General features: G+C 43.7%; 2 protein-coding genes across 2 annotated transcripts; both read left to right on the plus strand.

Moving 5' to 3' along the window:
* The first annotated feature begins 11,213 nt into the window (after positions 1-11,213).
* Positions 11,214-18,295, plus strand: LOC124665206 (coiled-coil domain-containing protein SCD2-like). Its single transcript, XM_047202625.1, has 17 exons — positions 11,214-11,630; positions 11,959-12,143; positions 13,065-13,134; positions 13,651-13,692; positions 13,780-13,842; positions 14,055-14,104; positions 14,183-14,210; positions 14,585-14,650; positions 14,741-14,851; positions 14,932-14,992; positions 16,081-16,194; positions 16,286-16,407; positions 16,843-16,912; positions 17,593-17,634; positions 17,766-17,806; positions 17,892-18,018; positions 18,182-18,295. The coding sequence occupies exons 1-17, from the start codon at positions 11,229-11,231 to the stop codon at positions 18,286-18,288; spliced, it is 1,701 nt and encodes a 566-aa protein (XP_047058581.1). The 5' UTR covers positions 11,214-11,228; the 3' UTR covers positions 18,289-18,295.
* A 5,906-nt stretch (positions 18,296-24,201) lies between these two features.
* Positions 24,202-27,007, plus strand: LOC124665114 (transcription factor ICE1-like). Its single transcript, XM_047202514.1, has 4 exons — positions 24,202-24,969; positions 26,196-26,426; positions 26,526-26,696; positions 26,851-27,007. Exons 1-4 carry the CDS (start codon positions 24,313-24,315, stop codon positions 26,932-26,934), a joined length of 1,143 nt encoding a protein of 380 aa, XP_047058470.1. The 5' UTR covers positions 24,202-24,312; the 3' UTR covers positions 26,935-27,007.
* The last annotated feature ends 170 nt before the right edge of the window (positions 27,008-27,177 follow it).

Consider the following 27,177-nt stretch of genomic DNA (forward strand, 5'->3'; position numbering starts at 1 on the left):
ATACGCATTGCCGCTGTACACTTCTGGAGCGGCGAGAGACCCTCGCGATTAATGGCATCTACTCTATTAGTAAAATAGGGAGACCAGTTGCTGGAGGGCATCTACGATTCGTAGGAAGAGTGGTTTACCCATGCGAAACCTTCGCGGAACATCTCTGGTGTGTATAGAGGCTTCTCACAAAAGTAATTAGCCACAAGCTTCTGGTGTGCTGCTGCATGATCTCTTGGTATGTGCCTTCTTGGTCCACTACGACGACGAGATGATTCTGCACTTCGTTCTTCAAGCTTGGCCTTCAACTTCCCTGCAATCTTCCGACCAATCGAATCTAGAAACTCTTGCTCTGCCAAGAAATCTTCTAGGGTGTACACAATAGCTGGGTCTACATCATCAGCTGCATCAAAATCATCAGAGGAGCTGTCGCCTGATTGAGACATAGCCTATGTAGATTGCAAACATAAGTTGTGTTTTGGCGTGTAAGATCTATTCAGGGGTGGGTTTCATGTATATATATATAGCATATCTCGACGTGAAAAGCAAGGATACATGCAGTTGAAAAATCGGACTTGAAGTCCTTGACATACACGGCACACTAGTAGCCCAAGTTCCGAGATAAATACAACTCGTGAAACACAGTTCAGATCCAAAACAACTCAAAATAAGACTTTCCTTGAGACACGTGCACGTATTGCCAATTTGAAACAATGAAAACTCTATCAATTTCCTTGAGACACACACATACTCCAAGTTCGAAACCAAAACAGGTACAATATAATATTAAGAAAGGCAACAGAAACCTCATGCAGTATAATAATTCCTGTGCGTTCAATTTATACTCTAAGACGAACACGAATATAAAAACCATGCGTAAATCATTTGAAACTTGTGGAGACACACGACAGGTAGTCCGGCACCAACAGTTGCGCCGAAGTTTCCAGCGGACATGAAGTCAAGAGCCAGCACTACAAAACACAATATTTATACAAACTCAGCAGCTAGTACACGACGTTAATCTATATAGCCTTATTGGTATTAATGCTTACCTTTCAACTTTGATGAGTTTTCCCCCATAATGTTTCCCGCATTAATGAAATTGCCTTCAAATGCTCAGCTTTCATATCATCAGGCATCCCGCTAGTGTCATGTGTGAGGAGCTTAGTGTATTGCTCTAGCATTTTGGCTTTTGTCTTTGCCTCCTTGTTCTCCTTTGCTGCCTCTAGGGCGAGCCGTGATGCCTCAACTTTATCCTGTGAAATACGTTTTTGTACTTCTAGCACTGCAGATGCGATTTTTGCTAGCTTCTTCCTGAGCTTCAATATACCTATCAAGCTCTTCCATATCCTTTGACACCTGCTTATTCTTTCCTTTGCCATCTCTTTCAGCTTTAGCCTTTTTGACCCCCATAGAAGGACGTGGAATGTCATCAGTCTGTATAGCAGATAACTTAACCCCCACATCTCCCAGATCAGCCACATCACGTTTCTTTGATCCGTGCATTTCTGCATTGTAAGCGTGCCACTTCGGAAATTTTTTACATGCCTCCCAAGTATCCTTATGCAGAAACGGCCCATGGTCCTTTTCATACTTCCTTTGGACCTTTGTCATCAAATCAGCTTCACTCTGTCCACTAGAATATACCTGACTTATCTCTATATAAACAGCATGGAAATCATTTACAATTTTGTTTACTTTATGCCAACGGCTCATGCATTGCTTCATTTGCCTTTTTCGAGTGGTGTCGGACGTGTTGCTATTGTACTCAGCAGTCACAGCATCCCAATACTGATCATTCTTCTTGTAGTTTCCACTGATAGCATCATTTGAGTTACTCAGCCAAGCACTCATCTACATTGGAGAATAAAACCTTTGTTAATCTTTGACATATGCATATAGCTGGCCATATTTAGTAAGGAATGCAAGAAATTTAGAAACTCACCAATCTTTCATCCTCCTTTGTTGTCCATGTCATTCGTTTTTTATTGCTAGGTTCTCCATCATCACCATCTTCAAGATTAATACTCCTAGAATGTGCACGCTTATTCGATGCTTTCTTTTGGGTCTTTTTGGTACCAGATGGATGTGCTGCTACTAATGGAGTGTGTTGTGCAGAACTACCAACAAAATTGTAGTTTTGTGGCATATCTGGATGGCTAGGAATTTGATGTGGAAAAGGGAAACTAGCAGGAGTTTGTAAAAGATTCACATAACCTTCTGGTGGATGAACATCATTTACCCTAGACAAGGACAAACATTGAAATGTTAAAATAATACATGATAACACTATGAGAGAGAAAAAACTAGTTCTGCATTGATTAACAATTTATTACCAGCATTATCTTTACTTAAATATAAATAGTTAGGGGAAGATAGCTATTTACCCAGAAAAATAACTATATGGTTTGGTTAGAAAGTTAGGATCCTATATAACTAAGAAGTTCATCCCCACTAACCTATTTTCCTTGACATGCAGCCTATCCACGTCACCACACCCGCCACATAAGCAGAAACCATCGCTCGAATTTGATCCTGTGATTTCGTTCCGTCGCCATGTACATTGACCCTCCGCTCTGCTCCATTCATTTTCTTTCACCTTCGGTTATGTTCCTACAGCCCATTATTCTAGGCCCAAAGTACAGATTGCATACCTGTTTTCACCAACCTCATCATTCAGCCCAGCCCGGGACTATTCATCTTCTTCATCAAACGCATCTGAATCCACCGACTAGCATAGCGCCATGTCTTCCAACTCCCAATCAATTCAATGCCCGCACCAGTCCATCGTAGTGCTCTCTCTTCCTCTCCCCGTGATTATCGCAAGAAATAATTGCTCAAGTAACTAATGGAGGAATACGAGAGGTCCTCAGTGCTACGACTCTGACTATATTATTCGCATCGCCCCATCGTCCTTTCGCATCTGCCGCAGAACTCATACTTCCGCCATGGTGAGCCACTCCCTCATGCCTTCTTCCGTTTCCCTATCATGCCCTTGTGTTTAATCGATCACTTGGCTTTCCTCATGTTCTCGAAATTTGGCCACCGAGGCAGGTTTTGTAGGTTTGAACGCCGATGCAGTAATCGTTCATGTTTCCTCGGTGTTTACTATTCTTTGCTGACTCTTCTAGCTGATGTGTGGTCACACAGAGTCCTTGGTTCACGGCTACTACTGGTATGTCCGCTTCCCATCTGTTGCTAATTTTTGCTTCACACGCATCTGAGATCAGCTTTCCTACTATTAGTTATGACACTTTTTTAACTCATATTGCTGCTAGCAGTTACCAAACACGACACTAATCTACGGACAAAGTTCAGTCACATGGAATGAAGAAAGTTCAGTTCAGCTCTCCAACTATCAGTAGATACACGTTTTGTTACTGAACGCTGCTACCACAGTTGTCAAATTCAACGCTAATCTTCCGATTAAGTTCAGTTACATGACATGAAGGGAGTTCAGTTTCTATGTGGGTTTCTATGTTCTTATTCCATAATTTGTCAACGCGGCCCTTGAGATTCATTTTCATTGTATCAAGAGATTTTTGTTTCTCGATGGGTTTCTATGTTTTTATTCCATGATTTTGTCAACGAGGCCCTTGTGATTCATTCACAGCACCCTTACAATTTATATGCTTTAATGTTGATGCTTTAATGCTGACATACTTCTTTGGTCGTGTGTGCGTCAGTTGAGCATTTGATCAGAGGATGCACCAACTTCCTTTTTTGATCATGCAGGTTACGAATGAAATGACAAATAAACATGCTTTGTAGAAGGTAACTTCTTTCTACCACTCCCTTATACGTGAGTCTTATTTGTTTGGATGAAATAAAAAAGAGTAGAAGACTATTTTACATGTTAAACGCTGGCGAATTCAAACCAGATAGAGCACAACAAATTCGAATAAAACATGGAGCCTTTTTTTTACATGTATGCATGTTTTTTCTTCTATCCAGCACAACTAACTATCTCCAGTTTGGGCAACCGAACCTGACCAATATTCGAATTCCTGGATTTTAGTATATATATCCTCTGATGTTTATTACATATGACAGTTTGGAACTTAAAAGGTATTGTAGATAAGGAGAATACATATGTAGGTATTGCTACGCCTTCTTTTGCATATCAAATAGTAGTGCTTCAGAGTTAGATGTTTTACTCATTTTTTATAATTATTTCATTTGTATTTCTTGAGTTTTCAGGATAGATTCTATAATATTTTCTGTGTTTGATCCTTGGTCACAGGCTATCAGACAAAAAATCCAGGTTCACAATGAATCAACTAACCATGTTTGAGAAAAGCACATCATATACTCAAGGAGCAAGGGCGGAAAAAAAATCAACCAATCAATTGGAGGACCGGCCGTATAAGAGGGATTGCTGTCAAATTGTATATTATCTTTCTCTCCATGACCACAACTCAAGAATAATAGGGACTTTTGTTACAATGTATATACTTACTTTTTTATTATTATGTCCACAACTCGAGAGTATACAATATATATCAAACAATGGTGTTACATGAGAAAAAAGGCTGACAATGGTGTCTCCTTCCGTTCTTTGAAGTAATATCTATATAAAGCTATGTTATTTCTCATAGCAATCACAACTTACTTTTTATCAATGACTGCAAGTGTTCGCTCTTTTAAAAACAACCATTAGTAACATGATTTCCCGTAGCAACGTGCGGGGTATCATCTAGTTCTATGCGTAGGCGTGAAAGTACTGTAATTTATAGCTTTCCAATACTTACGAATCTACATATAATTTTGTATTCGCTTCACACTATAATTAGAGGGGAGGAGCTTCAGGGTCAATTGTTGATGAATCCCAGCAAAATGAATGTGCAATTCTCTGAGCAGATCATCAATAACTGTACAAAAGGCTTTTAAAATTGTACATTAACTAGAGGTCTGAAGCAAAGACAACTATGTGGAAGATACCTGTACATAGACTAAGAAAATTCGATGCTTCCAATCATTTTACTCTGTAATACGAATCTAGTATTTTCTAATCCTCCGGCAGAGCAACCCATCCCATCTAATAAAGCTTACAAATTCGAGAGTGCAGATTGCAGCATATTGATTCACTTAGCCATAAAATTAGAACCACCGTGCATCATCAGATCAGCCAGATAATAAAGATGAAGAGAAGATCCATTCAGAGAAGTACAAGGAGAAGGGCCTGACTTACCAATCCGTTGGAGAAACAAGATTGGGGTCACTAGCGGCCGCCCCGCCCCACCAAACTTTGGAGGCGGCCGAGTCAGATCCGACATAGTCCGGCCGTGTGGGAGGAAACACGGGCACTGGGGGTGGAGAAGTGTATCCACGAATGTGCAGAGATGAAGGTGCTTCATTCCGAGCTTGCTGCCTGCGAGACATGGCCGGAGAAGTGGTGGCTCAGATGGATTTCCGTTGCTGATGGTAGTGGCGGCGGTAGGGTTTGGTTTCTCGTTCCTCGATTGGGTGTGGATATATGCCATCGAGAGAGGAGGATTCGGCGCTGGGAGAACAAGAATTTGGCGCGCCAAGCAGAAATAATTCGCGCCAGATGACGAAATTAGCTTTCGGAGCAGGGGATTTGGAAAGCGCGAGGATAGGAGAGGGCAAGACGTACAACGCGAAAGTATGCCTTCTCCTCCTTAGCAAGAGATGATCTCTTACAGAAGGGAAGGCTCGCGCGATTCTACGTTCTCTCTCTGCTCCACGTCACGAAACGTCCTACGTGTCATGGTTAAGAGAAGGCTGACATCAGAGCGTTGTACATGCCCTAACATGCATGCATGTGTAACATTGTAAATTTGTAACAGCAAAGAAGGAAGGTAGCTAGGCCAGGGAGACAATGAAACACATGGAAATGCAACATAGTTCAAACACGACTAATAAAACATGGAACATAACACAAATTAAGGGTAGTGGTGTAACATGCATGCATGTGTAACATTGTACCGCAAAGAAGGAAGGTAGCTAGGCAGGCAGGGAGACAATGTGATGGTCCTGACGTGCCGTGCATATATGTACGCACGTATGCGCGGGGTCAATCGTCGGGTCATGTGATTTGATGCGGGCGCGTGATGGGGCGTTGCAACCACCCGTAGCTAGTAGCATGGTCGATCATGCATGCATCTACTTGCGGTGGATGGGATGATTTAACCAGCACGCGCGCACATGGCCAGCCTTGCCACCACGCCCCACTTCTTCAGCCTCTTGTACGTACGTGCAGACGTGCTGTGCAGTGTGCACCTACATATCCATCCATGATCCATGTCTGCATGGTGCATGCGTGCCCCTTCCGGCACAAGCAAAGAATACGCTGGACCGGATCTGGTCTCGTCTGAAATAGTTCGCTAACTAGTTTGCCTCGTGCGTCTACGTCCACATGGATCAACTTCAATTGATCGGCGACTTGGTGTTATTTTCTGGGCCGTGCGCAATGTCAACACGTTACAATCGAACGAGACCAGCTAGAGGTGGCGATGGTGATAGGAATAGGATGATATGTAACGATTGCACTAACCCGGCAACTTAATCATGGCTCATCAACTTGCCGGAAATTCTGGAGTAGATAAAAGCAAGTACAATAAGGTCTAGTCAGCTGGCTACAAGGGTTAAAATAATATATTTATGTCTAATTGGAGGAGAGAGAATATGAGTGGGCTCTTATGCAAGAAGCTAGCTTCAAGACGCGCTCCTGCGCAAGCAAGTGTGTGAATGAAAGGTGGGCCATCCATTAAAAAAGTAGTACATTCTTATAGCCAACTATTGTACTTGATGGCTACATGTTGACTATATATGACATGGCATCGTGCTTATAGCTAACAACCGGCTATACTATTGGAGTTGCTCTAACAAGACATGGACGTGGCCAGGTGGACCCCTCACCAGCGTCAAAACTTGCGACATGTGCACATCTCCTTGCTTCTTAGGAAGAGCGGAGATAAAATACGGGGGAAAACCTGGCGACAGTGCTCATCTATTTGGTTCACCGTTCATAGGAGGTAGGAGCCAAGTGCCATTTTAAGCCTCTTTAAACCGAACAGTCTCTTTGACGCGTGAGCAGTGCTTCCAGTATTTGAAAAACACTTTGTGAATTTAAAAATGCGCACATACATATAAACATTTCGAAGGTATGGTGTAAATTTCAGATGAAAATATGTTACATTTTGAGCTATACAAAAAAAAACACAAATTTCTGACAAAATCTGAATTTTCCATCCCTACAATTTTTTTATTTATTTTTTCCTTAGCTCAAATACAACACAATTTCTACCAAAAACTTGCACGAGTATTCAAAACATGTGTATGTTTTCACGGAATAAAATTTATGATTGTCTAAAACCCACAAGTATGATTTTTAAATATTACAAAAACCAGGATCACTCGCACCTGGGTGCACCAAATCTGCTCTCTAAACTCTTTGAACAACTTTTTTTTCTAAAGGAGGGAAGCTTCCTGGCCCCACTCTTGAGCAGGTCTTCGACGAGTGTTATGGTCTGCGCGCGAGTGTACAAACTTCTATATTGTACTCGGTGTTATTTGAAATACCAAAAAAGTTCACAAAATTTGATAATTATTTTGATGATGCTACCATGCATACAAGGCGGCTCGAGCCTGCTGTCACTTGTTCACCTATCTCGCATCTCTCTCATGCCACAGACAATGCGTCGCCGCACAAAGAATGTGTAGATGCAATAGGGCAGCAGAGCCCTCTCTATAGTGGTTTTCGGAGCTGCCTGACATGCCGCTCGTGGTGTCCTTCATGGGAGGAGCGGCGGCGCTGCCATTTCGGTGGATCGCGGATCTAGGTCGGCAACGCGTGTTTCGTGACGGTTTGGGCATTGGTAGTTGGGCTCTTTGGGCAAATGTGGACGTGCGCACCTAGGCATGTATTGCTGCAATGGAGGACTCTGCGCCCTTCCCTCGAATGCGCATTGAAGGTGGTGCTATAATGGCCGGATGCGAGAAGATGAGGTCCTCATTTTTTGTTGTGGTGTTTTCTCTGGCAGTGCGTGTAGGCTTTGGGCTCTCTCAAGGTCGGGGTTTGGCTAGAAAGACAACGCTAACTGGTAGAGGGGTTGCTAGTGATGGCTTCGACGAAAAGTATGAACATTTTCTATGTGAAAACCCAAAATCTTGCCCACAACTAGATCACGCATTGTCAACATTCGTACCACGTGCCCTTGTTGAATTGGCTCGAACATTCTGCTTCGATCTCAAGTTCGACTTTTGGTAGGACCCGCCAAAATCGACGCACCTCTAGTGATATCATTTTACATGCTTTGTCTTTAGGAACTTATTTTTCATTAGCCCATTTTTGTCTAGACACCAGTATCGAGGGATGTTTTGGAAGCAATCCATTGTGGGCCAACCAAAAATAGTTACATGACAACTCTTCCTTTTCTTGTTTTGCTTGCAATTGCCATCCATCGCCCGCTAAAAAGAATCATACGGCTGCCAAGTCATCAGCTTTGGTAGAATAAAATCAAAACGTTCTTTCCTTATCATTTTTGTTCGGGTTTTGCTAGGACACAGTTATTGCACACGTCGTAGAAGATGATAGTTAAGTCTCTGGTTATTATTTTTTATTTTTTATAAGCTGATTTTAAAAAAAATCAAAAAAAATGCTATTTAAAAGTTCTAGAAATAATAAAAATAACCTTTTGCATGTACATGTTATTTGATACTTACTCGTGTCAATTCTAAAGTGAAAATACAACCATATGTGACCTACACAAAAAAATTTGTATTACTTTGAACAGTACAAATCCAATCATTAATGTTATTTGCACATTTTGTTATTTTTTATGTAGGTCACATACAATTGTATTAGAAATTAGGAACTCGGATTTGTATTTGAGTTCTTATGAGGAGTGAGGTAGATTCACATTGTTGAAGTTGAAACTTTTAAATGATTTTTTTTTCAAGTTTTAAATAAACGGGTGCATCTACAGCAATGTTCCACTTCCACTACCTATTTTCGGTGGGGATTTCCCTTGCTCTTACAAAAAAAAGCACATGTTGGAAATTCTCTTCGGTAACCAAGCAGTACCATCTTTCCTACGCCACTGAGTCTCAAGCATCGACATTGTTCTACCTGTCTGTGGTACGCCATGGTGGCCACTTTCCCTAGTTCGTTAGCTCTTGTGTCTTCCCGCAGCATAAAGCTCTCCTGATGGAGATGGATGCCAATATTCTGCGACCACCATTCACCTGCGGATCTGCTGCGCGAGCCGCATGGTGAAGGCAATGATCTGCCCGTCGGATCAGGTCTGCCAGGAAAATCAACGGTGTCAGGGAAACAACACAGCGTGTTCCGCGTAATAGATCCGTGCAGCGGATCGGGACGCGCGGCGCCAGCACGCACCGAGAACATCGCTCTCTGTTGCTGCGTGCGGGGTGTGTGGAAAACCAGACTGGAAACTCGCTTCGCAAATGTAGCAGCCCGTTTTGCGTGATGCACCCTAATCTTTTTCGATTTCTTCATCAGTTTTTCTAGCCATCGGTTGTATTCCAATGAATAGTACTGTTTTTTTTTAAATCAAGCTAAGTAAAGTTTGATCAACTTTTTAAAACTATTAACAACTATAAAAATATAAAGTTTCACTTTTAATGATAGAAATATATAAGCCTTATTCATTTACATTAGAGGTAGTACATAGTAAATTCAATTGTGTTTTAAGATACATGAGCAACAGGTACAAAATGGTAGTATCCATCTGAGTTGGGTGAGAGCTTTTTTTTCCCAGGTAGGTGCTAGGAGAGTTCCCTGATAACAACACCAACCCGTGGTCGCCGCCATCTTCTTCGTCCCCGATCGTAAATTGTTGGGTCCCTGCCTCCTCTGCTTGTTGCTCCGGCAGCGGGAGGGGTGGACACCTCAGACCTGCGCTTGGTGCTACAGTAGAGTCCCTAAAGTTAGAGGCCGGTCAACCAGTAGTGATGTTAGGGTGGTTATGGCGGCGTTGCGTGGAACAAGAATAAGGTATACCCGCCTCCTCATCCACCTCGTCGGTGGAAATCTTGCCGGTGGAGTTGAGGAGGGTGGGGATTTAGCTGGTCGTTGTGGCCATGGAGTGATGGATCTCGTTCAATTTATGGCTCGTTACATGTTTGGTATCAAAAGATTCAACTCAATTGAAGAGTTTAATGGCAATGACTTCAGCTCTAGTGCCCTAGTCCTTAGGGGCACACCCACAAAGACTTCACAAGGACTTCACGACTATCACCAACAACGCCATGCCGGCTCCAGTAGGGGAGGGGCGATAGCGGCTAGCTGGCAGCTCGTTCCGGCGATAATAGTGATCGTTAGGTGGCTCAGGAATCCTGATGTAACTATTATTATGTTTGAGGTGTTTTTTTACTTCTTCTGAACTTCTATAATTTAGATCTAGATTCCTCTCGCAAAGAAAACACCTACCCACATATTTGCATATTTTTTCTAGATGTGCATGCATTAGATTTATTTTTAGTTTCTTTGAAAGAACAATTTAGACATTAGATTTAAGTATTTTTTTCAAAAAATATGTTTGATACTCGGCCTCTACATAAAAAAAGAGATTGGACTCATGTAATACTCAAATTATATATTTTTTGGTTGGAAATGATTGGTGCCAACATATTTCATTTTGATAGACATGTTAATAAGATTTTACAATCCAAGAAGTGTCATGTGCCTGCATGGAATTTCTCTTTCTTTCTTCAGGGAAAGCTTTTACGAGCATTTGATCGATATAAAAAAATAGTTACATAGTTCACAAGAAAGCTCAAACTAAATTTCTGGCCCATCTATACAAATACAATTTTTTTTTTAGATCAACAAGAAGGACTTTCCCCGGTTCCATTAAAATCAAACCACCAGCCAAACAAATTTTCCAGCCAACCATACAACTACAAGTAGACTGGTTAAGAAGCAATACTTAGCTAAATCTTGATATCATGACCTGAAAATGGTGTAAAAATAATTGGAGTATTCAAAATTAGCTGTAAATTCAACCAATTATTAATTTGAAGACGGCAGGCTGTTGAAAAATGATGAAAGATGAGGAGGCAAAGTGCGAGAAGACAAAAACTGAAAACTCCACCGGAATCGCGAGCGTACTCTTCCCCACTTCCTTCCACAACTTGCCGCCCCACCTGGCCTCTGCCCCTCGCCATCTCCGCGTCGTGACGCTGCCGCGGCCGTCAGTACAGCGCGCGCAGCGGCCCAGATCCCTCCCTCCGGCGAGCCCGCCGCTCGCCCAATGGACCGTCTCCGGGCGGGGAGCCCCGTCTACGGGCGCCAGCGCAGCGGCAGCAGCACGGGCTCCACCTCCCCGGGCGGCGTCTCCCCCTCCCACCACCGCTCCTCCTCAACCTCCTCTGCCGCCTCCATCCCAGGCGCCGGCGCCGGCGCCGGCGTCGGGGGCATCTCTAACGTCCGCCGCACGCAGAACGTCGCCGCGCGCGCCGCGGCCGCGAGGCTCGCGCAGGTCATGGCCTCCCAGAGCGCCGCCGCGGCCAACGGGGACGACGAGGACGAGGACGACTACGCCAACGACCACCCGCCCCCGCCCCCGATCAGGTTCGGCAGCGGAGCCCGCGCCCCGCACGGCAGCAACGGCGTCTCCCTGCTCGGCCGCGCCGCGAGATCTCCCTCCCCTGCGGTAAGTTTGCTCCCGGATCTCTCGACGGCCTCGCTCCGGGCCGCGGCTCTGCTTCGGAATCGGCTGTTTCGAGCTCCAGCTATGAGCGGACTTAGTCCTAGTTGGTCAAATCGAGGTCAAATCGGTTTCAAAGCATGCTTCCTCAGTTGAATTTGCAAATGAAGCGAGTAGTTCCATCGGCTAATGCCGAGTCGTTTGTTAGTCCGTTTTCCTCGGGAGTGTTTGGGGAACCCATTAATCATTACGAATTTCGAATTGGCGTCTCGATCTGCTCAATCTGCTTACTCGGTGGCCTTCTGCTAATTTGATCTCCTCATGTTTTCATTAGTTAGGTCGGAACATTGTAGAGCAACCTCCTCCAGTCCGATCAGCATCAACTGGGAGATTGGCCGTTGCGGCACGACCAACTGCCACTGTGGTGCCACCGATCAAAACCAACTCGACGCTGCGAACCCCGTCTCCGATCCCGCCTGTGGCTGTGGATTCTCCAGTGCAACGCAGTCAGACGAGAAGGTACATGCAGTGACATACTCAAGCCTGTAGAATGTGCATTGTGTTATGTATACTAGAAATAGGCTGCTGTGAGCTTCTACGTAACGATTGCATGACACTAGTGTTCAACCAATTAGCAATAGCGAGCGAATTGTACCTCCTTGTGTCACTTGTCAGAATAATTTTTGACAATAGCTTACTGCATTAATCAGCTCTTGCAATGGGCTTACTTTGACTGGACTTGTCATTAGGTCTTTTTACATGTTTCAATGATGGCCAATATTTTCTTAAATTTTCTCAGCATGATGGTGTCCAACCATTAGGTGCCCATGCACCAACATGTAAAAACGAACGAGACATACTACTATTCTTCTAGGCTGTTACTTATGATGAATAAGATCCGCATAGTATGACAAGCTGAAATACCTGTCACAGCAGCGAGTACCTAATAAAATTGAGTCCAGTTGTGTGTGCTCACTAGGTACTGCAATGTTTAGTTGTTTGGTAATGTGACTGAAATGTAAAATCTCATGTAACTTGTGATATGATCTTAGATTGGGTCAACATAATGGCTGTGTGACTAGTATGCCTTGTGGCCAGTTAGACACTACTGTGCTATGCTGAACTGTGCTGCCTAATCTATTTGGTTGCAGAGAGTATTACTAATTATAGCAAATAGTTCCTTTTGACGCCCTAAAAGAGATGTTGCTGACTAGTTGATACATCTATATATTGCAGACTATTCCACCATGTGAAGCACACACTTTTATGATTTCTTTATGTTACCAACTTACCATGGGCACTGCATTTCTTGTTGTGTTCATGCATTTGAAAATTTGAATTATCACATTAAACTCTTTTTGTAGCTTGAATTTCCTTGCACCCCTTCTCTTTACGATCTAAAAGGGCAACATGTATAGTTTTTTGACCTTCCTGCTTCAGGTTTGATACAGCGCCACTTAACAATAGAGAATCAGCGCCACGGAGAGAGTCATCTACGCTTCAAGATGAGGTTTTCTTTTTTCTGTAGAAACTACTCCATCCATTTCTAAGTAGATTATTTTGCACAGCAAACAAGGAACATGCAAACCATATTCCCCTCATTTGAAACATTTATTAGGTTACTTATTTCTCTCGTGATGTGGGTTCCTAGTCTGTATTAGTAAATGACTTTGGAAATAACAATTTAGATAAGGAAGATGATGGATATCCCAGGGAAAAGCTGGAATGGCAAGAAATGTTCGGGTTGATAACGTACAATTTCATGTCTCTAGGCACAATATTTGAAAGCTGGAATGGCGTGTACTCGAGAAGAGAGGAAATAGTTATTTATTCCCTCAAATCCATATTAATTGTCGCTGGTTTAGTGCAAAGTTGTACTAAATCAGCGACAACTAATATGGATCGGAGGGAGTATTTGCATTTGTTCGCGGTTTGTGATTTAGCTGTTAGATTTTCTTACTAGAAAACTGAAAAGTTGAAGAGTGCATATCAGCTATTTGAAGACTAACACAGTGATGTCCTACAGCTTGATATGCTACAAGAGGAGAATGAAAGTGTTCTAGAAAAGGTAATTGCTAGAGGAGAATGATAGTGTAATGCACTAATCTTTTCTAAGACGTGCTCATTTAAGTTTATTCTGAACCTTGAACAACAGTTACGGCGTGCTGAAGAAAAATGCGAGGAAGCGGAAGCTAGAGCCAAGGAGCTTGAGAAACAGGTGGCATTATGACCCACTAAAAATTCTTCTGATTTGCTTTGTAGTTTGATATAATTGTTCATTTGTAATACATGTTCTGAACCTGTCTCAACTATAGATTTCTGAAATATCGGAATAAATTCACCTTTTTGTGTTAATAGAATGCAGTGTTCCTTGCAAAATAAGCTGTATCTGCATTCAGTTTGTGGATGTAATAATTTCCTAATATGCAGGTAGCCGCTCTTGGAGATGGGGTATCCTTAGAAGCTCGTCTCTTGAGCAGGTTTGTTCTATGTCTGAATATGCTTACTTGACAAATCAAGAACTCGTTGTAGCATAACATTTTCATGAATGCTGGCAGGAAGGAGGCGGCACTTAAACAGAGGGAGGTCAGTTATTCTTTAGTTTTTTTTCATGGGTTACTAGCAAACCATTTCTTCCTACTGTTTGTTAGCCAAGATTTTGATGAGTAATTGTGAAATAATTGCGTTTATAATGTCATTTGTTATCCAAACAAGAGGATAAATCCTCTGCACCCTGCAGAACATCAGTGCCATCCTTCTCAATTTGGTTTTGTGTTGAACTACTGTGGCTATGCTAGGTCCTTATTCCAAAGTTTTGCTAAATGATACGAAAACATATACATACAGATTTTGCAAGCTGTTATGTACTGTACTTAATAATTGAAGAGGCAGCTTCCTTCCAGTTAGCCAACACTTTTGGTGTCGCTTCTGTAATTCCTTTCCTATTTACATGTTCACAGGCTGCACTAAAGGCTGCAAGGGAATCAAATGACGGTAGAAATGGGGACATTAAGCATGAACTTGAGGTAATGATACTTCCTACGAATCAACATATGGTGGCCTTTATTGGTTTCTATATGGTGCTATATTTGAATCTTCACCCATTCATTAAATAGTCTGCGAAGGAGGAGGCTGCAGCGGCTGTGGACCAGCTAAAGGAGGCAGAGTCTGAAACAAAGGCGCTGCGATCGATGACTCAGAGAATGATCTTAACACAGGAAGAAATGGTTGGTCTGATTTACCTATGATTCTACTCATTTTAATTGCTTTTGACATGTTATTTGACCTATTTATAACTTTACGCCAGGAAGAAGTTGTCCTTAAAAGGTGCTGGCTTGCACGGTATTGGGGCTTAGCGGTTCAATATGGTAAGTTGCTTAAGAAGCCATATCATTTGGTGGGAAAAAGTTGAGCATGATTTACATTATCCAGTATGAGCTAATCCTATAATTGTTCTCGAGGCATTTAGTGGATACAAAGCTTCTGTAGCATTCACGCAGCAAATTTATTCTATGGACAAATGTTATATGTTGGCTCGTGAAATGAAGTTGGCTAGCTTGCTTCTGTGATTTATCTTCTTTGGGTAATGGTCAATAGGATATCCCAGCTCTCACCGAACCACATATTGTATTTGCTAAGATGTGCATCGGCTTTGTGGAAACTGTGCTATGATGTGCTTATGTTTTGAACTGTCATGAAAAAGTAATTGTGACTACTACTATGCTTGCTAAAATCAGATTAAAGTGAGATAACTTTTTATTATCCAATGGTTGTCCTCTTACAACACCCACATATCCACCAAACAAGATTAGTATGGTCCATCAGAATGCCTAATGGAGCCAAGAGCCATAGATTATATACAAAGCAGAGTTGCCTTTTTTTGAAATACTAGATAAGACCTATTGAATAAATATATTTTGAAATAAAGTACTCCCTCCGATCCATATTAGTTGATGCTAAAATGGATGTATCTACAGCTAAAATGTGTCTAGATGCATCTGTATTAACATCAAGTAATATGAATCGGAGGGAGCAAGTGAAAGTATAAATTAAAAGAAAGGGCACATAAGAGGATTATAGAGACCATTTTGTACATGGATGTGATAATCCTTTAGGCTGCTGTGCTTCTGAGGATATTTAACAAGCCTTTATACTGTCTGGTTGATGTGTTAGGCTTGCCTGGTCTCCTACTCCTAGCCTCCTAGGAACTCTTTTGCACCTTGCACAATGGCTGACAATAGAAGTACTGATTCTTTAACACAGAATAAGAGCTAACTGATCGAACTGCTACCAGGCCAGCCCAACTATGTATAGGACTGGATCTGTACTTAGGTTAGGGGACCAAAAGGAAAAGGACCATGAAGTCTATTCACATGTGATGCTAATTTCTGATGTGATTTTATTTCTGTCCTGATCCTTGGTTGTCTGATGGCTTGGTTTGCTAACAAACTTGAAGGAGTTTATCCCGAGATTGCGGTATCAAAGCATGAACATTGGTCATCTTTAGCCCCTCTTCCTCTTGAGGTGGTTCTCTCTGCTGGTCAAAAGGCTAAGGATGAGCCTAAGCAAGGCAAGTCTGCATCTATATACTGTAGAAGTTGTAGATCATAGTTTATTCCATGCACACTCCAATGAACTATTCTTGGAATTTATTCAAGCAGGTGAGGATGATGCTCAGAGGAGAAACCGGCTTGTGCGAGATATGAGTGATATTATGGGAGAAGGCAACATAGAGAGCATGCTTTCAGTTGAAATGGGACTGAGAGAGCTTTCATCTTTAAAGGTATCCTGTCCTTTTCCAGCAGCAAATCATGTTAACATATTTTTCTAGATTTCAACAGCAAAGCTAAATTTGTAGCACTTATTCAAACTTCAATATAGGAACAAGCTGTTCCGCCAAATATCATGGGTATTAGCTTCTAATATTCTTCAAAGTTTGACTGGGCCTCTGTTGATTCCACCTAGTGGAATGCTAAGTGAAAACATAATTTAATGTGCTGGCAGAGTTTTACATCTGCCAAAAGTAAAGAGTAATTGATTTGATTTCTGATGTAATAGAGGGACTCAAAACTAATCTGTTTCTTCTATGGAGACTATTTCAACTGCTGTACAAATGACACACTTTTGATCTTTTATCACTGTACAGTTTCTCTCCTGTCTGTAACTGCTAACTGGCTTCACAATCACTAGGGTCCTCAATATAGTTATTGCCATGTAGGTAGAAGATGCTGTTGTAGTTGCACTGGGTCAACACCGAAGACCTAGCATAGTTCGGCAATTCACATCAGGTTTGTTCTTTTGCATTGTTTCTATCATACTCATTTACGTTCTATCAGTATGATAGTTGCTTCTTTATTGCTCCCTCTGTCCAATATTATAAGATTATTACAACCATTATAGGAGTATATTGGTTGTAATAACATCTTATATTATTGGATGGAGGGAGTACTTTTCATGAAATCAGTGGTGGTGCTACAGCTTTGTGCTTCACTTTAATAAGCAAATACTTCTGCGTATGCAATTTATTTCTTTATTTTATCTTCTTTTAAGTTTACAATGTAATGGTAGGGCACAGGACCTTTGATGCGTACTATTGTAATTTGACTATTTTCAAGGCTCATTAGTTAACTTTTTTGTCCAGTGGAATTGGTAAAGGGAAACCCCTTATCTACAATCAAGAGGGTCTCACGATGAAATTTTGGGTTTGCATTTCTTCTAATTTGCATATGGGGGGCCTATAATGTGGTTATCTATTTGGAACATTACAAACTCCTCATATAAGCATTTTATCTTCTGTCCAGTAACTGTTTCACTAGCATCCAGCCATAAAATAGTAAGTGTTGATTGTATAATATCAGGTGCATGCACTATATTTCAGATTACAGGAATTTTCTTCGTCAACTCCATTAAGATGCATTTCTGTGCCCTTGTTCGCGTTCTTACTAAGCAAGTTATAATTTCTTTTCAGATTATAAATCACCTGGCGAACCAAAATTCTTGGAGGCATTCGGTAACGCATGCCTTTTTCTAATTGTTTTTTTGTGGATTTCTGCTTTTACTGTTTCGAGATTGTATTATAGGCACCTTTTTTGAACCGGGTCTGTAACTTCATTTAAGCTGAAACTATTTGACATATTGCAGACCTTAGCCCGGAAGAGGCAGAGGATGTTAGCTTCAAGCACGTAAGCCTTTTAGCAATATGTGAACTGCTAATATTTTAGTAACTGTTACCTGACATTTATGAACTCCGTACCACACCAAATGCAGGCGTGGCTTATATACTTCTGGAGACGAGCGAAAACTCATGGTATTGAGGAAGATATTGCTGATGAGAGACTTCAGTTTTGGATTGGTCGCAATGCACATGCTCCAAATTCTCATGATGCTATTGATGGTAAGATGCCTGTTCCCTATTATGGAGTACCTATTTTTGAAAAACTAACCATTGGCACCCCTGTTATATTACTAGTTTATCTTCAAAACTAACTAATTCTCTGGGCTAGTATGCCATGATTTCGATTTTCTGCTTTACTGAACACTCTGGTTTGTCACTGCAGTGGAGCGAGGTCTGACAGAGCTGCGAAAATTGGGTGTAGAGCAGCAATTGTGGGAGGGCACGCGTGCAGACATTGATGAAGCTGCTTCGGCAGCCGAGAACGAATAGGGGATGCATCATGGTTGTTTATGCTCCATCTATCATCCCAGTTTTGGAGAAATTGGAACTCTGGTTCCCAGCAGGTCTCAGGCCCTTGCTACCATCGAATCAATCTCCGAGGCGATGCTTCTGTCCATCAGTGTTGAGCAATGGACTTCTCCAATGCTTTGACGAGTGTGTCGCGAGCCAGTATCATCTCTTCATTAATATAGTTTTTGTGAAATGTGTTATAGTGTTTCTTGCGGCAAGATGATGATGACCTCACTTCACCTAGTAACTGTGAATTTTGTGATTACTCCCCCAACGCCCGCTCTCTGTTTCCTAGTTTGTACAAGGATCCTCCTCTGAACAAATGAACAAACCACATGCTGTTAAGGTCCCACTTGTGCATCATCATCGAGCGAAAGATGTAGCACATGTTGCAGGTCGCCTTGTTGTAATTTGTGTATTAAACACTTGGTTTATCGCGGGATAACCTTGTTTCATGCATCGTCTTCTGACCTGTGCACGGATCGACGATGCAGGGTCGCGACTCATGGAGTCTGCTACAGAGACAGTTGGACAGGTGCGTCAAAAGATCTCGCCGAGTCACTATACGTCCTTTTTTGGCTCGTCACATGTGCTGCGATCTCCAGACCCCTACAGTCCTACGCCACACAGACAGGCCCCAACTCAAGCTTGTCCTACACGGGCTGCACATTGCAAGCCAGAGAGAAGTAATTACAGTACGTTTGTTGTTTCTCCATTATGATGATGGTTACAAAAAAGCCATTACTGCTACACATCTTAATTTCGTATTTTACCATGTACAAGTTGTCAAAGTTTTAAGTCCCTGGAAGCTGGAAGCCTGAAGCTAGCACATTCACGGCGACTGTCGCTGGCCGGCGGCGGCCAGCTGCTACACAGGACTGCGTGGGTTCGTACATTGATCTTTTCCTGAAACGGAATTTCATCGTCGGCGGTCGGCCGGTTTCCTGGCACCGAGGGCACCCGCAGCTAGCATGGCTGGCCGGCGGTGACTGGTCGGGCCTGCCGCTCCGTCGTACTTAGATTACGCACCACCATACGCGTCTGGAATTGATCTCTTGACCGACCGATCGATGGATCGATCTCCTTTTTTCGGGTGAAGGGTCAAGAATGGTTTAGAGCCGTCACGGGGAGCCTGCTGCTGGGCGCGCCTACGTACGCCTTTTGCCGCCGCTCGCTCTCCGTTTCTTATTTATTCCCCACTCCCTTTCATACCTTGCGCCCCTGGGCATTCACTCGCTCGCTCGATCGTCCATCAATCCATGGCCATGGATCCACGCACGGCTGCTTGCAATTGCATCATTGCGCCTGCTCGCTAGCTCATTCCCTCGGCTACACGTTAAAGGCGATCGATCGATCGGGCCTCGTTGTCGTACCGTCGCCGTCCCATACGGTTGGCACTTGCTGCCTACTAGCCAGTGTGCGTAGTGGCACTAGTAGTACGTACTGCTTTCTGTACAGTTAGGTAGCCTGTAGGCAGCCATACGTAGACGTGCAAGATCGAACGTCAAGTGTGAGTTCTTGCATCATGCGCATGGCCACTTCGTGTGTAGCACAAGAGATGTTCTTTGTACTTGAGTTCGAATTGCACATGATCCATGGTTTTGTTGTTGCATCATTCCTCCCACAAAAACCGATACATATGTTATCAACATGCATGGAGATATGTACATTGCGCTGATGTTAATTTACTACTCCCTCGAGCCCTAAGTACTTGTCGCAGCCTCGCAGGTAGGACTGCAAGAAAAGCTCGAGGCTCGTGAGCTGATCGAGAACGACTCGCTCTTTTAGCTCGACTCAAGATCGAATCGAAAATAAATGAGCTGAGTATGAGTGTCTTCTCTAGCTCGACTTGAAAGCCTGATTTTAACTCTGTAGCTCGGAATAGCATAATATGTATAACTATTTGGTTATGTATCAATAGGAAATATGATAATTTGTTACTCCACATGTGATCGAAGGTGAATTAAAAGAGAAAATTTAGGCATTAATCATACCTGGTTTTATGAACTACTTCGCGGCTGATGGCCGCTCCAAGAACACCTATCTTTGAACAACACTAGAACTTTCATGAACCTTTTCATGAACAACACTAGAATACATTATCTGAGACGTGTACCGAGTAAAACAGCGGCGATGACATTTAGAGCATGTTCAGCCGTCTTCCCGAGACCCTCAGGACGTTTTTTTCTTCATCCGGATAGATGAAAACGGCTTAGTTGTGATCCCGGTTCCTTGTTTTCGTTCGGATTTGGGCTTTCATCCATCCGGCGAGCACAGGTCATCCCCGGCCCCCCGGGGAGCGCTCGGGGACTCCGGACGAAACGAAAGCGCGAGAAATGTCGAGAAAACTTCACGTGCGGATGGTGGCCCCGACTTGTCGGTGACATACGTCAATCGTCTTCCGCGCGCTTCAAAAGCCTGCCGCCGGTCAGACTTCGCCGGACGCGTAGCTTCCATGCGGCGTCGCCTCGAATTCGGCTCCCTCTATTTATCGCAGAACCTACCGCGTCTGGCCGCATTCAACACCGCCGTCTCCCTCCTCTCCCTAGCCCTGTCTTCTCTCTCCAATCCGCCTCCATCAGCGAGCAATGGCGGACCACGGCGTGGCGAACAACGGCTTCGGCCGCCGTTCCCTACACCAGTGGGAGGCGGGACTCCTGCACATGGTGAGCTACCCGGCGCCGCCGGACTTCCGCGTGCCCGGAGGATGGCGCCTGAGCGCGGGGGGAGTCCCAATCCCGCCGCTTACGGTGGGAGGCGACGAGCTCGACGCCGCTATCGACGCTGTGCGGGTCACCCTCATCGAGGAGCAGCGCACGGAGGAGAGGTACCTCGCCGACAACTACGACGCCTGGAACGAGTTCTTCCGTCTCCGGTACGAACGGGAGCTCGTAGCGTACGACGGTCCTCCCCCTCCTCCAGCGCGTAACAACGCCGCCGGCCGCCGCTGCTGGTGGGGTGCGTCGGGCCGCACGCTCGCCCGTGTGCTCACGCACATCGAGGCCGGCAACTCCCCCCTGGGGAGTACGCCGTTATTAGTTTTAGTTTATGTTTCCATCTGGCCGATTTCAAATATATGTACGAACTCGCCTATATATGTTAAATATCTTTAAATTTCTACGAATTTCACCTTGTTTTGTCCGAATTCGCCATTGTTTATCTAAAAATTTCATCCATCCTGGACTCGCCGCTGGGAAACCCAGACCAAAAATTACATCCATTCGACGCTAAATACCGTCGGATTTCGGCCTGGGGAGCCCAACGGGCTGGAGATGCTCTTATGTTCTTCCAAAGGGTGGAATTGTAGTGAGCAGCTTACACAGTCCATCTATCTTTAGCCCAACCTAAAACAACATTGATTTTATTAGCATAATAGCGGTTTCCATTGTTTAGCAATTTTCTATAGTGACAACTTATTTAAATCCATGTCTATTTTGTTGTATATGTTTTTTCCTTGTTTAGAAAATTACAGTTCCATATAGAGTTACTGACAGCCTATTTGTACCCATCAAGAGGTAATAAGATTATTTGCCAGTGGGCTACACAAAATTAACGGTTGACATCAATTTTGTGCATCTTAAAAATATTCTTATAGATACGAATCTAACCAACACATGATTTTTTATATAACAAAATAGTTTGGCTTGGTTTACATACATTAGAAATAACATAGCACGATTATTATCCAATCAACTTGCAGGTTCGCGCATAGCAATGAATTTCTTTACAGAGTCGCAATCCTATTTTTTCCCTTCATCGTAAACAAGTTGTTGATTTTCATTGTTATGCTTCAACAATGAGCTGCTTTAGCTCGTGAACTTGTCGCTTGTCGGCTTGGGATTTAAATCTCCAATCATATAACACAGAACTTGCTTTAGCTCATTGTTGTTGTTTAGATAACGGAAGATAAGTTCGCGGTCTCTGCATCATAGATGCACACAACCAACTTGGCGACTCGTAATTTCTCCTCTGATCATAGCGTACGTACATACTGTCCACGTCAAATTAGGCCGGCGAATCGGAAGAAAAACTCAATTCTCTTCCTCATACTTTACACACGTGAGTCCTGGTTGTGAGGGCAGACCTTTTTTGAGTTTTCCCTCCAATAATTCCATTCCCAAGACCGCGTTGCATCCGATGAAGTTCTCTTGTTCAGCTCCGGCAGGGTCACAAGATGCATGAGAGAGTTCACAATTATCAGTACACATACACACACTCGAGGGGTTGAGTAGGAATGCAATCATGTACTCTTCCCTCATTCTCAAACCGTGAACAGAATTATATCTCGATGTATCTCCTTCTCATATCCAACACAATTTTGTAGAGAAGCGGGCATGTGCAGATACTGTGTGTATTTACGCATAACCATTGAATCAAGATAAGGTAAGCAAGTAGTCGGAACACTATGTGTAATACACTAGTATATTAGATCCAGCTGTAGTGGCATTTAGATGGAGGATAGAGTACGTGTTATATCAAAAGAGAGAAGGCATAAGAATTAGTTGGATGGAACTACATAGTTCGTATGTAATTATCCACCAACTATTTTCTTCTTTTAATAGTATCCACTAACTACTATGGCGTGTCTAGGACAGTCTGGGACACTATGTAAATACATTCCGCTAGCCGACTTTATGTACTATACATAAAAATTGAAACAATAAACTTGGGCAATTTAGCCAAAGCCAAGATAGATTAGGTTTGCAAAGTGGGTGCCAAAGTGTTTCTTGTTTCTTTTTTTATGATTGAAGTAATCTTCTGTAGTCTTTTTTCTAGGGGAAAACTAAGCAAGCAACCTTCTTTACTTGTGGGCAAGCAAAACAGAGAAACCAACAGAGACATCTGTTGCGCAGCACCCTAGCTCCAATTATCACGAACAGAAAGCCAGCTCATTTGCCATGGGATGCTTCTCCATGGAACAGTACACGTGTCACTCTCCCCAAAAAACCTTGCTTGTAAAAATCGAAATGTCTCATCTCCTCTCTTTTCTTTCAATCTTAGCCTCACAGATACACCTATGAATTGCATGCCAACTCACTATTTTTTCTTGCATGCGATATATTTTATTTGCTACAGGACATTACAATATTGGCGTACAAACAAAACCCCAAAAGACAAAATTCTAGCAGCATCAAGATCGAACCAAACAAGAAACTTCACTGGTGCCAACTCTAAAGGAAGCATATGCACGTACTCCAAGTAAAAACTATACAGCATGGCACACTGAATTCTAATGCCGCCTTTCGTTTCCACCGAATCTTCCTCTTCTTTTCCATGTCACCTACACATGTGCGCCTAGTCACCGATAAATATATCCTAGGAGATATAATGTGTTTATCACTCTTCCAAAAGAATCCAATGACCTCCTAAAATATACAATGACATTCTTGCAAATAAGTAACAAAAAAGTATGGTTCTACTACTTTTTATCTATTTACAAAATGTAATGTTTCGAGTTTTCGGTGGGGTGGCCAGTTTGCGGAGGAGACATGACTCTAATTGGCGGTGTTCAAATTTCACGGCAAGTGCATTTAATTACAAGAAATCTTGCGGATCCGAAAGATTATATCACCTAATGAACAAGCAAATGTACAGTGTGTCCTGCCTTGTCCCATTTACCATTGTGGTTGTCGGAAGTGCAACCGACGACCACAACGGTAAATGGAGATAATTTCACAGGTACAGCCTGGGGTTTTATTGATCTTGTTTGATTCTTTTACTGTAATGTTTGTTTATTGTCTCTCTTGTAAGGAGGAAAAACAAAAAAAAGAAGGCATATCCAATTACCAACAAGGGAGGAAAGCCTCGGAATACAGCTTTGCGAGGCGTAGGTAGCTCTCTGCAGACGCTGCCAGCCACTGGCCTCTGGCCTCTGCGTCCTATAAGAACTGAAGCTAGACACCCGAGAAGGGTTCGAGTTGCAGAGGAGCGGTGTGAGGCAGAAAAGGATATAATAATAATTGAGTAAGTAACTGACCGAGAAGCTTAGCGGAGGAGGGCGCGATGGAGGACCCGACGGAGAAGGTGGACGAGATGGCGGGAGGCGTCGGCGGCGGGGCCGACTGGGCGTACATCCCGTCGGACACGATGGCGTCGGCGGGTTTCCCGGCGTCATTCCCGTTCCCCTGCGGCCGGGACGTCATGTCCGCGCCGACGTCGGCGTCCCTGCTCATGTCCATGGAGCACGCCGCGCTGTTCGACTTCCACGCCGCCTTCCCGTCGTCGTCGTCCTCCGCCATCGCCGGCGCGCCCGCGCTCCCGGCCTTCCACGACTTCGCGTCCGGCGGCGGCAACAACCCCTTCGACGTCGACGCGCCGCCGTTCATGCTAGGGGCTCCGGCGGCGGCGGGTGGGCAGAAAGGCGGCTTCTTGGCGCCCCCTCCGCTGACGTTCGCCGGCGGGATGGGGTGGGACGACGAGGACGAGGACGAGCTGGATCAGCAGAGCGTGGACGCCTCCTCCTTGGGGCTCTCAGCCTCGCTGGAGAATGCCGCTGCCGTCGTGGCTGCCCCGGGGGGTGGTGGTGGTGGCGGCGGCGGCAACGGGAGGGGCAAGAAGAAGGGGATGCCAGCCAAGAACCTCATGGCGGAGCGGCGGCGCAGAAAGAAGCTCAATGACCGCCTCTACATGCTGCGCTCCGTCGTTCCCAAGATCAGCAAGGTGACGAATTTCTCCCGTCATTTCCCTGTTAACTAATCCCCTACTTGTTCCCATCTCTACTATACTATTGTTGCTTTACATGTTTTTAGTTCATGAGGGTATGATACTGTTACTGTAGTAGATGGTGAATTGGTGATGAATTCTTGAATCGGGATGCATATAGATCACAAAAGTATCCAATTTTAGTAGATCTGTAGCACTCTTAGTGTCATGTTGTTTGTTCCATCTCTAGGAGCAATGAAACTCGTCCATTATATAAAAAAAACTAGGAAAACCCGTCCATTCTGAAAAAAAAATCAGGCTCTGTTTGCAGCGTGGGTAATTTCTTGTTTACTGCGAGAATTGAACTTATTCACATGGAACGGGTTGCAATAAAATTCTTCCATTATTTACTGGAGCACGAGAATTTCCCTTGTTTCCTATAGGAGATGAATTTATTCACGTGAAGCAAGGAGGAATAAGCTCTTCCATTACATACAAAAATCTGTATGCCAATCTAGAGTATGGGAAATTTCTTGTTTCTTGCAAGAATCAAACTTATACATGTGAAATTCATCTGTTACAGACTGTCTTTTGTCGTGAAACTATCACTCCTTCCATTTAAATGGAAGATTTGATCATGTAACATGTTTTTGATGAATCCGTTCTCATCTTGCTGGATATTTGTTTCACTATCTAGCCATGGTAGATTTCAGTTCTTAAACTTCATCTTTATCTTGGGGATTTTTCTTATACTGTTGTCTGAGGTTATTTCTGGGTACCTGTAATTCTGTACATGCCCAAACTAAATGGTGCAAATTTAACACAGTGCCATGCACAAGGTGTTACTACCGAAAGCGACCTTCCAAGTGCATTTTGTTTTCCTATGTCCTTTGACAGCTCTTCTTGTTGGGGTTTTTGTCTTTTGCTTTTGTTGGTTTCTTTGTCAAAGTCCTCCTGTTGGAAGTTTTGGTGGTGTGGCAAGCAACATTTTCTGCAGTTGTTTCATGTAATCAAGTTCACTTTCTTCACACTGGCCAAGATTGGTTTGAACAGTAAACAATGGTCTGAATTACAGTTCTTAAACACTAAATTTTTTCTAACATTTCTTCTAGTTTAGCAGTACAACTATACGGCACAACTATGTCTAATTATTTTTCTTAATTCTAATGATGTCTGGATCGTTGGATGCTAATTTTAGTTGATGAGCAGCTCATCCTCACCAGTGTTTTCTTCTCGTGCATCAGATGGACAGAGCTTCAATCCTTGGTGATGCAATTGACTACCTGAAGGAACTCCTGCAGAGGATCAACGATCTCCACAACGAGCTGGAGTCTGCTCCGAGCTCCGCACTTGCTGCTGGACCAGGAGTAGCTAGCTTCCACCCCTCAACACCCACACTGCAGCCATTCCCCGGCCGCATCAAGGAGGAACGCTGCCCGCCCTCGTTTCCCAGTCCCAGTGGTCAGCAGGCAACGGTTAGTCCATGTCATGAAGTTTGATATCTGTTTTGTGTGTGTGTGTGTGTAACGGTGTGGAACCGAGTGGAATTCAGATATGTTTGTTGTTGTGTTCAGGTTGAGGTGAGGATGAGGGAAGGTCAGGCGGTGAACATCCACATGTTCTGCGCTCGAAGGCCGGGCATCCTGCTGTCCACCATGAGAGCCCTCGACAGCCTCGGCCTCGACATCGAGCAAGCGGTCATCAGCTGCTTCAATGGGTTTGCGATGGATGTCTTCCGCGCCGAGGTTCGGATTCTCCACACACCATTAATTATATATGTTGTTGTATGTCACTGTTGCAATGCGTACCAATTCTGTCGAGAGTGTACGTTTTCGCATGTTACCGTTGCTGTTCACCATCTTTATGGCCTGATTTGTTCTGTTTTTTCTGTCGATCCAGCAAAGCAGGCATGGTCCTGGTCTCTTGCCTGAAGAAATTAAGGCAGTGCTCCTGCACTGCGCCGGTCTCCAGAGCGCAATGTAGGCGAAATTCCAGGACGAAGACCTCCTGCAGGATGACGATGGTGGCCCTTTCCTCCGAGGGACTCTCCATTATTGATCATAGGCATTGGGTGGTACACTGGTACTTCCCCGTTTGACTGATCAAGATGTATAAAACTTGATGAGATGAGGCTCGCCATCTACAGACATGAGCAACGACCGGATCTCTTTGGTCTTTTCGTCGATTTTCTCTCTCTGACCTTGTGAACTTGTGTGATGTTGTAAT

Source organism: Lolium rigidum, chromosome 6, assembly GCF_022539505.1.
Source record: "Lolium rigidum isolate FL_2022 chromosome 6, APGP_CSIRO_Lrig_0.1, whole genome shotgun sequence".
In the NCBI taxonomy this organism is placed as follows: Eukaryota; Viridiplantae; Streptophyta; class Magnoliopsida; order Poales; family Poaceae; genus Lolium; species Lolium rigidum.

What these genes read in the sequence shown, in the direction of transcription:
- LOC124665114 (XM_047202514.1), top strand. Translation starts at nt 24,313, where the DNA reads ATGGAGGACCCGACGGAGAAGGTGGACGAGATGGCGGGAGGCGTCGGC. An exon ending in TCGTTCCCAAGATCAGCAAG is followed by an intron (nt 24,970 to 26,195) that starts GTGACGAATTTC and finishes CTCGTGCATCAG; the next exon opens with ATGGACAGAGCTTCAATCCT. An exon ending in TGGATGTCTTCCGCGCCGAG is followed by an intron (nt 26,697 to 26,850) that starts GTTCGGATTCTC and finishes CTGTCGATCCAG; the next exon opens with CAAAGCAGGCATGGTCCTGG.
- LOC124665206 (XM_047202625.1), top strand. Translation starts at nt 11,229, where the DNA reads ATGGACCGTCTCCGGGCGGGGAGCCCCGTCTACGGGCGCCAGCGCAGC. An exon ending in CGAGATCTCCCTCCCCTGCG is followed by an intron (nt 11,631 to 11,958) that starts GTAAGTTTGCTC and finishes TGTTTTCATTAG; the next exon opens with TTAGGTCGGAACATTGTAGA. An exon ending in ACATTAAGCATGAACTTGAG is followed by an intron (nt 14,651 to 14,740) that starts GTAATGATACTT and finishes TTCATTAAATAG; the next exon opens with TCTGCGAAGGAGGAGGCTGC.